Below are 11,961 nucleotides of genomic sequence, written 5' to 3'. Positions count from 1 at the left end.
TAATAATAATAGTAAAATAATAATTATTTCATCTTTTACCATGTAACAGGAAGTACCATCATTTTTAATACCTTACTGGCAACTGATAGAAAGTTCCTACATAAATCACATCAAAACTGTGCTGAGACACCTGAGAGAAGACCAGTATTCTGTGATTACTTATTTATATGAGATTAGGTAAGTACAATTACCACAATTAGAATTTCCCATTTCACAGGTAGTTGCTGTGAAGTGTCAAGTTGACTACAACTCATAGGAACCTTATGAACAATGGCTCTAAATCCTGTTCTTTCCGGTGTCATCCTCATCACCTCTGACATATTTGAACCTACTGTTACAGTTGCTGTGTCAGTTCACCTTGTTGAGGGTCTTCCCCTCCTTCATTGACCCTCTACCTCTCCAAGCATGATATCTTTTACAAGGACAGGGCCCTTCTAACAACATGCCCAAAGTATATTGTGCAGGAGACGAAGTTTCACAGTTCTTACCTCCAAGGAGCGCTCTGGCTGCCCCTTTTCTAAGACATACTTGTTTGTCCTCTTTTGCAGTCCATGGGATATTTAGTATTCTTGTTCAACACCACCACTCAAAGGCATTGGTTCTTCTTCTGTCATTCTTAGTTACTGTCCAACTTTCCAATGCATAGCAAGTAATTGAAAAGATCAGTTTGGATCAGTTCCACCATAGTCTTTAAACTGACATCATTACTCTTCAACACTTTGGAGAGTTCTCTGACAGCAAACTTTCACAGTGCAATATATCTGTCTATTTCCTGGCTGTCACGAATATTGATTGTAGATTCAAGCAAGATGATTACCAATTTCTTTCTTTTGTTCATCTACTGTGCCTTTACCCATTGGCTCAGTGGTGAGGATTTTTGTTTTCTTAAATTTTGAGATGTAATCCCTACGGCTTGTAAAATTCATCTTCTAATGCCTTACAGAACAAACTTCCAGCAATTTCTAATGCGTCCAGATCACAAGCAAGATTTTGTGGCTCATTGGCAAGCTGATTTCAACTCTCTTCCTGACGATCTGTGGGAAGATGAGGAAACCAAGGCTGAACTGCACCAAAGAGTGAATGTAAGTGGCCCCACCCTTTCAAATCTTGTCCAGCGAAATTCCAATTCTAATAAGTTTACAAATGAGGAGAGACACGTTTTCAACTCTTTCAACTTTCAAGAACAATGACAAAATGAGAATATGGTGGCCAGCACTTCAGCAAAAAGAAGTCAAGTTGTGCACAGATGGTTTTTTGATGCCTACTTTGTAGGTTCCTAACATCTTTATGAGAAGTTATAATTACGTGTTGGGTTAAGCATGAGATTAGCAATAGAAAGGTCAGTGGTTCCAACTTACCATCCACCTAGCAGACTGCAGAACTCTAAGGCAAAAGTATTATTATAGGAAAACTCATAAAAAATACTGTTATTGTTATGTGCTGTCAAGTCACCTGCAACTCATAGCGACCCTATATACAACAGCCCTAAACCCTGCTCTATTCTGTGCCAATCTTATTGTCTCTGACATTACCCCAGTAACTGAATCAATCCATCTCATTGAGGGTCTTCCTCTCCTGTTCCTCCACCCTCCCAAGCGTGATGTCCCTCTCCAAGGACTGGTCTCTCCTTGCAACATGTCCAAATTATGTCAGACGAAGCTTCAGAATCCTTGCCTACAAGGAGCAGTCGGTCTCACCCTCTCTGAGATGAACCTTGTTCTCCTAGCAGTCCATGGTATATTCAATACTCTTCTCCAACATCACAGCTCAAAGGCATCAATTCTCCTTCTATAATCCCTAGTCATTGTCCAGCTCTCTGATAGATAGCAAGTAATTACAAAGACCATGGCATGGATCAGGGGCACCTTAAGGCTAGAGCCTCTGAAACCCTATAAGGCGGTTCTACTCTTCTCTATAAAGTTGCTGTGAGTTTGAATCAACTTTACAGTAGGGTATTGGATGATCTTGTTTTGAACTCTGCACACACCTAGTATTGCACACACACCCGTCCCTTGAATGCAATGATATGGCCAATTAATGGGGAAAAAAAGGGGAATGAAGTAACTGAATAAAAAACCAGAAGGTTTACTTAAGTGATTCTCTGAAGGAAATACTTAATTTTATCCATCCTTGTACCTCCAGACTAGAGTCTAGTCCTTGGTAGACAAACTGGCAAATAAAAAGGATTAAGTGCAAAATATTTAAACTGAACATTAAGTAGAGAAGTCTCTGGCAAGAATAATCAATGGCAACAAAAATAACTCCTTGGGGAGAGGTTTGGTTGTGTTCCCTAGCTTTTTATTATGATCAGTCACCAAATAGTTTGCAATTGCAGTATTGATATCACTTTTGGCAACACTGTTCTTGTGAAGTATGTTTTCTTTTTTAATATAAAACTTTTGTTTAATACTGGTTTACTTAGAAAGTTGGTATACACTGTTTTTTTGACACTGGATCTTTCCCATTTCCTTAATGTGACCCTCCCCCCACCCATCATGTGACCTAATGAAAACAAACAAGAAAAAAAAAACCCTGAAGTATTTTTTCTTTCCTGCAGTACATCAGCAGAGAACAGCCAGAAGTCCAGGCTGGGTTTAGAAGGGGTCGTGGTACTAGGGATATTGTAGCTGATGTTAGATGGATCTTAGCTGAAAGCAGAAAATACCAGAAGAATGTCTATCTGTGTTTCATTGATTATGCAAAGGCATTTGACTGTGTGGATCATAACAAACTGTGGCTGACTCTGAGAAGAATGGGAATCCCAGAACATTAAATCATGCTAATGCGAAACCTATACTTGGACCAAGAGGCAGTCGTCAGAACAGAGCAGGGCAACACTGCATGGTTCAAAATTAGGAAGGGTGTACGCCAGGGATGTGTCCTATCTCCATACCTTTTCAACCTGTATGCAGAGCAGATTATCCAAGAGGCTGGGCTCTATGAGGAGCAGCATGATGTTAGGATTGGTGGACGATCTATCAACAATCTGCGTTATGTAGATGATACAACTTTGCTCGCTGAAACTGAGGAGGACCTCATGCACTTACTGCAGAGGGTCAAGGACTGCAGCCTTCAGTATGGACTGAGGCTCAATGTCAAGAAGACAAAGATTCTCACCACCGGACCAATCGGTAGCATCAGGATGGATGGGCGAAGAGATTGAGAGTGTTCACAGCTTCAGTTTGCTCAGCTCCACGGTCAACACTCTTGGCACCAGTAGCCAGGAAATAAATAAAAAAAACAAAAAACGTATTGCGATGGGAAAGTCTGCGGTTAGGGACCTCTCTAAAGTACTCAAGAGCAACAGTGTCTCTCTGGAGGCTAAGGTGCGCCTGATACGGGCCATGGTTTTTGCAATCACTTGTTATGCATCAGAGAGTTGGACAATGACTAGGAAAGATAGAAGGAGAATTGGCGCCTTTGAGCTGTGGTGCTGGAGAAGAGTATTGAATGTACCATGGACTGCCAAGAAAACAAACAGATTCAACCTAGAGAGGGTTAAACCAGGCTGCTCCTTGGAGGCAAGGATTCTGGGGCTTCGTCTGACATACTTTGGACATGTTGTAAGGAGAGACAGGTCTTTAGAGAGGGACATCATGCTGGGTAGAGTAGAGTGACACCGCAGGAGGGGAAGGCCCTCTATGAGGTGGATTGATTCAGTGGCTGGGGTAATCAGGATGGGTGTGTCGGAGGCAATGAGATTGGCACGGGATAGAGCACGGTTTGGGGCTGTTGTACTTAGGGTCGCTATGAGTCACAAATGACTCGACGGCATATAACAAAAACGTCCAAGTGACAAACATTGTTACTGCTTTAGCTCTTTGTCCCTTGCTAGCAATTTGGCAGCACTGTGGCCAGAGAATTAGTTACAGGTTCTCATTTTAAAATTTCTGTTTTTGTTATCTTAAACATGAAAAAGGGAGCGCTGGTAGCCTAGAGGTTAGAGAATTGCACTGGGAGCCCAAAGGCAGGTGGTTTAGTCATGAGCTGCTCCACGGCAGAAAGATGGGCAACCTCTTCCCATGCAGTTTACAACCTCTTGAAAATCTGCTGGAAGGTCAGCTATGAGTTAGTTCCAAATTAAAGGCAATGATTCTGAGTTTGAAATACAGAAATGTTTTAAGTATTTCATGGACTCTTTAAAATTAGAAATAGACACTCTTTGGAAAAATTCAATACTTTATACGTAAAGTAAATTCATTAATGAGACACAGTGAAATGTGCGAAGGCAAACAAAACTGCCTTCCTGTGTGAGATCCATATGAATAGTGGCTGCTTGTTGTTGTGTTGTGTTGTGTTGTGTTGTGTTGTTAAGTGCCATTGAGTCTCAGGCGACTCATAGCGACCCTATGAAGGAGAGTCCTCGATGCTTGGATGTCTCTCATTCTCTCTCCAGGTTCATAGGGTTTCCAGAGGCAAGCTATTATGGAAGTGGATGCCACTCCTCCTTCCAGTGACTGCTAGCATTTCTTATAAAAGATATTGCTATCATTCTGTCTCCAGTTTCATTTCTATCACTAAATACATATTTTTCCAACTACTGATCCTTCTTCCTTGTTCTTCCAAAAGTTTGCTGTATATTATTACAAAGTACATTTTAAAAATATAAAGTATTAGTGGTACTAGTGGCTTAATGGCAAGAAGCTGCACTGCAGTCCTGCAGGCATACAATTTGAATCCACTGGCTGCTCTAAGGGAGAAGGAAGGGCAATCTCCTCCCATGCAGTTAACTGCCTTTGACAACCTGCCAGAGGGTCAGCTATGGGTCATTTCCAACTTGATGGTGCAAACAACAACTCTATCTATTTCTCAACCCCTGAAAGTAGGAGTGGTTAATATTCCCATTTTAAGATGATGACATCCAAGAGAACAAACAGATATGTCTTGGAGAGGGTACAGCCGGAGTGCTCTTTGGAGGCAAGAAGGATGAGGCTTCACCTCATATACTTTGGGCATGTTGCTTGGAGAGGCTATTTCTTGGAGAAGGACATGATGCTGGGAACAGTGGAGGGTCGGCAAAGGAGAAGAAAACCCTCAACCAGGTTCATTGACACAGTGACTGCACCAATGGGTTCTTGTGTGTCAGGAAATGTGAGGATGGTGCAAGGTAGAACAGGGTTCAGATCTTTTGTTCATAGAGTAAGTATGAGTCATACTTGACTTGTTGGCACCTAATAACAAAAACATAGCTAATGAAGCATAGTAAATCAGGCACTATCACAAGTGACAGTGCTGGTATCTGATGTCAACTTAGTTGGCTGTACCCAACTGCCCTTAGCCATATAATTAAACTATTATTCAAACACAGCATCATTTTAATACATAAAGGAACATGATAAGGCATAACTATGTGTTTACGTCTCACTCATTGCCATGGACTTAATTCTAACTCATAGTTACCCTATAGGACACAGTAAACAATCCCATTGCATTTCTGAGGCTATAAATCATAAGCGGAAGAGACTGCCCATCTTTTTCCTGCATAGTGGCTGGTGGATTCAAGTCATCAACCTTTTGGTTAGCAACCCAACACTTAACTCACTTTTCTACAAGCTCCTTTCCATACTATCATACATTCTCTTATAAAATATTCAACTTCCAATATACATTTTGTCTTGAATTCTACCTTATCTAATAGAAGTATGGTGTTGTTGTTAGGTATCATTGAGTTGACTACAACCCGTAGCCACCCTGTGAACAGCAGCTCTTCACCTTGACCTATCCAGCATCACCCTCACAATCTCTGTCATGCTCCAACCCACTGTGGCAGTCACCATGGCTGCACGTCTCACTGAGGCTCTTCCTCACTTCCTCCAGCACTCTTACCTTTCCCAGAATTATCTCTCTCTCCAGGGACTGCTTCCTCCTGGAAATATATTATCCTTACCCCTAAGAATCACTCTGACACTTCTTTCAAGGCAAATTTCTTTATTCTTTCGGCATGAGATATCCAAGATTCTTGTCCACCACCATAATTTAAAGGCATTGATTCTTCTTTGCTCTGTCTTTCTCATTGTCTTTCTCATTGTACATGTGAAAATATCATGGTTTGGATCAGGTACCCCTTAGTCTTTAAATGAACATAATTGCTCTTCAGTATCCTGAGTACAACCACAAGGTCGAGTTGGCTAATTGTATAGTTTAGATCTTCTGTATCTTTATTAAATATCTTTTGAGTTGACCTACCCTTTGATGAGAATAGTATATTAAAGTCTCCTACCATTATTGTGGTATTGTCTATTTCTTTCTTCAATTTTGTTAACCTAAATTTGGCAATCAGAGAGATGGAAATAAAAACCACAGTGAGACATCATCTCACGCCAGTAGCAGTGGCAAAGTTTAACAGGACAGCAAGCAAGCAATAAATGTTGGAGAGGATGTGAAGAGATTGGAACTCTCATACCCTGTTGGTAGAATTGTAAAATGATACAACCACTCTGGAAGATAGTTTCCTAAAAAAAACCCTAGCATAGAAATTCCATATGATCCAGTGATTCTACTGCTAAGGAAATTAGAACTGAAACATAAATGGAGATTTCTATTAATGTCATAGCAGTGTTATTCATAACAGCAAAATAATGGAAACAACCCAAATGTTCAATAGCCAACAAATGGATTAAGAAAGTGATGGAATAGTATGCAGCACTCAGGAACAATGATCTTAAAAAACACTACATAACCTGGGACAGACCGGAGACCTTTATTTGAGTGAACTAATTCAATCGCATTAGGACAAATACTGCATATGACAATTATTGTAACAATAGAAGGATAAATAGTAAGATGTGTAAGGAGGCCCAAGGGGAGAAGGGGAGGGAGCTAAGGTCTTGAGCGTGGTCGGAGAGAAAAATCACAAGATCATAGACTTTGGTGGGTGGAGAGAGAGAGTGACGGAATTGGGAATGATACAGTCAGGACCTGAAAAGACAGAGTAATAATGGGCATAGATCAATGGTGATTAATTTCATACAAGTGTATGGGAATGATTGTATGAAACACATTGTAAATGAAGGAATGTGTGAAACACAATGGATATGAATTTTGTATGCAAACCAGTATAACATAAAATTTTAAAATAAAAAAATCTTGAGTTGCATTGAGTAGATCAGTTGTCAGAGAATTCTCCCAAGTGCTAAAGAGCGAGAATATTGTTTAAAGACTAAGTTGCACCTGATCCAAGATATTATATTTTCAGTTGTTTCTTATGCATGTGAAAGTTGGACAATGATTAAGGAAGACCAAAGATAGATTGATACCCTTGAATTGTGTTGACATAGAGCATTGAATATACAACAGACTGCCAAAAGAATAAACAAATTCACCTTAGTGAAAGTAGAGCAAGAATATTCCTTAGAGGCTAGAATGACGAAAGTTCATCTCATATACTTTGGACATGTTGGCAGATAGTGCCCGTTCTTGGAAAAAGGCATACTTAAAAAGGTTAACAGCCAAAGAGAAGACCATCCTCAGTGAGGAAGATTAACACAGTGAGTGTAACAATGTTCTTGAGTGCCATGAAATCGACTATGACTCATTACAACCCTTTGAGCAGCAGATCTGAACCCTGCCCTATCTTACACCATCCTCATGACCTCTGTCATACTCAAGCCCATTGTGGTGGTCACAGACTAAGACAAGCAGAACGGGCCATCCACTTCTGAAATAACAGGCCTTTGAAAATTCTATGCCCAGGGGAATAACATTGATGAATATAGTGCTAAAAGATGAGCCCCTCAGCTTGGAAGGTACTCAAAACATGACTGTCAAAAAGCTGTTTCCTCAAATGAGAGTTAGTTGTAATGAAATGGAAGGAGTAAAGCTTTTGTTCAATGAAAATGATCCATTTACTGCTATGGCAAGACTCAAAACCAAGAGAAACAACTGTAAATACCCAATAATAACTGTAACAAGGAACATATAAAATACGACTCTTGGAAAATGAAAGTTGTCAAAAATAAAAAGGAACACAGAAAGACTTACGGCCTAAGCCTTCGTAAGCTGGGATTGACTGGTTTTGGCCATTCTGAATCAGACAATTACATGATCTACTATGCCAGAAATGATAATGGCATAGTATTCTTTATTAAAAAGAACGTATCAAGATCCATCCCAAATAACAGTGCTCTGATTGGATACTATCCATATGGATACAAATAATTCCTGTTCACACAACAATTATTCAAATATGCATTAATAATAATTGGTTACTGGAACGCAAGAGTTGGAAACAAAGAAGGACTGGTATTTGGAAAATATGACCTTGGTGACAGAAATGAGGATAGAGATTCAACACTAGAATTTTGTGCAATCAATGATTTATTTATTGCAAATATTTTTTAATAAAAAACATAAATGCTGAATATATACATAAACTTCACATGATGGACTTCACAGGAATCAGATTGATTCCATCTGTAGGAAGATACATTGGAGAAACTCAGTATCAACCATCAAAACCAGGCCAGGGGCTGACTGTGAACTAGACCATCAAGTAACATATGCAAGTTCAAATTGAAGCTGAAGAAATAAAAAACATCCATGAGAATCAAAGCATATGGCCTTTAATGTATTACGAGTAAATTTAAAACATCTGAAGAATAGATTTGACACACTAAACACTAATGAATGAAGAGACTAGGCAGGTTGTGAAATGATATCAAAAACATCATGCATGAAGAAAGCAAAATCTCATTACAAAGACAGAAAAAAGAGAAAGGATGGTAACAATGGACTCAAGTCATATCAGAGATGATGATGGCGACACAGGAGGGCAGCGTTCAGACTTATTGTTCTTAAGATTACTATGAATTATGATGGATTCACAAAAAACAACATGCACAGCCATGAAATGAAAGTGATCCTCTACTGAATTTCTGAGACTTTAAATTGCAACAGGAGATGATGGCCCATCTTTTCCCCTCAGAACTGAGCCACCAGTAGATTCAGACCCTTTAGAGATGCATGGCCCTTTGGTTAGTAATGCAACATACATCATCACTTGTTGTTAGGTGCCATCAAGTCTAGTATGGCTTATGGCAACACTATGAACATCCAACCTGAACCCTGCCCTATCCTGTGACACCCTTGTTATCTCTGACACGCTAGAGCTCATTACTGAAGTCACTGTGTCAACCCACATCATTGGAATTCTTCCTCTCCTTCACTGACCCTCCATCTTTGCAAGTATGATGTCTCTTTCCAGGAAACAGGCTTGCCTAGTAACATGTCCAAAGTATGAAGCTTTGCTATCTTCCCAAGACATATCTGTTTGTTCTTTTGGCAGTCCGTAGGGTATGAAGTGTTCTCCAACACCAAGAATGTGGCATCAGGATTGGAGGAAGGCTCATCAACAACCATTAAGCTGATGGCACAATTTTGCTTGCTGAAAGTGAAGAAGATATAAAACACTTGCGGAAAATCAAAGATTCTAGCCTTCAGTGTGGGTTACATCTTAACATCAAGAAAACAAAGATCCTACCACAGGACCAACAGTCAATATTATGACAGATGGAGAAAGGATTGAAGCTGTAATTTTCATTGTACTTGGATCAACAATTGGTACTCTTGGTACCAGCAGCCAGGAAATCAGGAGACATATTGAGTTGGGCAAGTCCGTTGTCAGGGACCTCTCCAAAATACTAAGGAAAAGTTATAACAGTTTGAAGACTAAATTATGTCTAATTCAGGCCATGGTCTTCTCAATTACCTGCTATGCATCAGAATGCTGGCCAGTGAGTAAGGATGGCAGAAGAATAACTGATACTTTTGAATTGTGTTGGAGAATGCTGAACATCCCATGGACTGCTATACCACTGGAGTTCCTTAAATACAACATAGCTTCTGATTATTCAAGAATCTTATTTCCTAATTTTTGCCAAATAAGATCAGAAACCTTTAGCCGAGCTCTCAAAGCCTGACTCCACATTCATTTTCAATCACCTAGAGGACCATGTATCCATTATATTCAGACTCACAAAACCTCTGTCTGGTTTCAGGTAGCACCCTATCATTTAATGTTTATTAATTATGTTTTTTAAACAAAATATGTTTGTGTGTGTTGTTGTTGCTGTTGTTGTTGTTTAAAATATGCACAGCAAAATATAAACCAATTAAAAACTGCAACTGTTGTGTATTGCCTTCCAGCTTAGGGTCCTCATCTCCCAGTGCTGTACTGGATAACATGCTGTTGATACCCACAGATGTTTCTGTGACTAATTATGAAAAGCAGATCATCAGGTCTTTTTCCTTCGTTTGCCTTAGTTTTGACATGACACTTCACTGTATGAGTGAGCCCGCTGGTATTTGCAATATCAGTGGCCCAGCTTTGAGCATCCCAGATATACGTAAGTCACACAGCACAGCTAACTGACACACAGGTCAGTGTGACAGTCTGGGTGAACTTAGAAGAACCACTCACTGTCTTAATCTTTCTTTATTCCAAGTAATATTCCTTGTACTATTTTGTTCTGTTCCAATAAAGGAAATAGATTCTTCTCTTGCACTGTCCTCATTTAACCCATTAGAAAATTCAGCCATGGAGAGCCTGTTACTGGTGCAGATTTTGTCGTGAGTCAGCAGCAGAATACAAAGGAAAGCCAAGACTCCAGGCTTCTCCTGCTGTACATTCCCCTTGGTATTCCTCTGTCTTTTAAAAACATTTAAACACTTACTAATTACAAGTCAATTAATACTGAGTGCCTGGTGGAGTACTTGTGAAAGGTCCCTAGCATATTGAGATCAGCTCTAAAATAATGGTGTATCAGGTGTACTGTGTGGCTATAACAAAAGGACCTGGGGGAATAAATAATGAACACTGCATTGGAGCAGATGAGGACAAGAACTGTTTAAAAGGAATATACTTTATCTGTATGACAGTAGGCCAGAATAAGAGGCACATTGCAAAGTAAGCAGAGGGAGGGAGGAAATTGTGCAACAGTGAATTATTTCTTTTTTAAAGTGATCTGGGGGATGGGAGAGGGTAAGTGGAAAATGTGAAACAATAAATGAGTGAAAATGCAAATTTTCTTTACACTTTTGTTAAAATCAGAATAATTTTTTAAAAGAGATGAGAGGGGCGGAAAAGCACCTGAGACATTTTCATTTTATGTGAACTTGGCACCAAGTAAGAAAACAAAATAGTCAGGTGAGGACTTCAAGGACAGAGGGCTCCATAAATACAGCATCAAAGGAACAAAATTCATCCTAGCCACTGGAATAAAACAACTGGGGATAATTCCTGACTCTGCAGTATTGAAACCACAGGAAAATGGCCTGTTTCTCAATTTTCTTATCCAAAATTTTCCTCTTGGTTATGCAGAGGTGAGTGAGGTGATCCATGCAAGGCATTTAGGAAAGTGCTCAATCATCATAAAGGTTCAATAAATTATTATTGTGAAAACCATATTTCATCGAGATCTTTTCTTAGTAGTCATTCATGTACCCACCAGGCCATGACAGCTCCCGATTACGGTACCAGAAGTCAAGAAATCAAAAGACCTAATAGTTCTTGGACTGTCTCCTGTCAGAAACCTCTGGAAAGTACCAAAGAGCAATAATGCCAGCTTAAAGACTAAGGTGTGCCTGATTCAGACTGTGGTCTCTCCTATCACTTCTAAGCATTTGAGAGCTGGATAGCGAATAGTGTGATAGAAAAAAAAAAAAAAAAAGATCAATGACTTTGAGTTGTGGTGTTGCAGGAAAGTGCAGAATGTCCCATGGGCTGCCAAAAGAAAAAGAAATATATCTTAGAAAAAATACAGTCAAAGTGTTTTTTAGAGACAAGGATGGTGAAGCTTTGCCTCACATACTTTAGGCATATTGTTAGGCGAGGCTATTCTTTGAAAAAGGACATCATGCTTGTAAAGGTGGGGAGCCAGTGAAAGAGAAGACAACCCTTAGCAAGATGGATCAACACAATGGCTGTGGTACTGGGCTCAAGTGTATCAGAGATTATAAGAATGA

The 11,961-nt window shown here is 39.7% G+C and overlaps 1 protein-coding gene across 1 annotated transcript in view; it reads left to right on the top strand.

Annotated features, from left to right (window-relative positions):
• SPEF2 (sperm flagellar 2) overlaps nucleotides 1-11,961 on the top strand; it is a 331,758-nt gene that overhangs the window by 191,027 nt on the left and 128,770 nt on the right. Inside the window, exons 22-23 of the mRNA XM_006902126.1 lie at nucleotides 50-177; nucleotides 944-1,082. Coding sequence (XP_006902188.1) covers nucleotides 50-177; nucleotides 944-1,082 — 267 coding nt within the window. The remainder of the gene's footprint in view (nucleotides 1-49; nucleotides 178-943; nucleotides 1,083-11,961) is intronic.

This window comes from Elephantulus edwardii, unplaced genomic scaffold (assembly GCF_000299155.1).
Source record: "Elephantulus edwardii isolate Elephantulus edwardi_28Jun2011 unplaced genomic scaffold, EleEdw1.0 scaffold00370, whole genome shotgun sequence".
NCBI lineage: Eukaryota > Metazoa > Chordata > Mammalia > Macroscelidea > Macroscelididae > Elephantulus > Elephantulus edwardii.
Note: the sequence above shows the minus strand (reverse complement) of the source record. Positions and strands in the feature narration are given on the sequence as shown.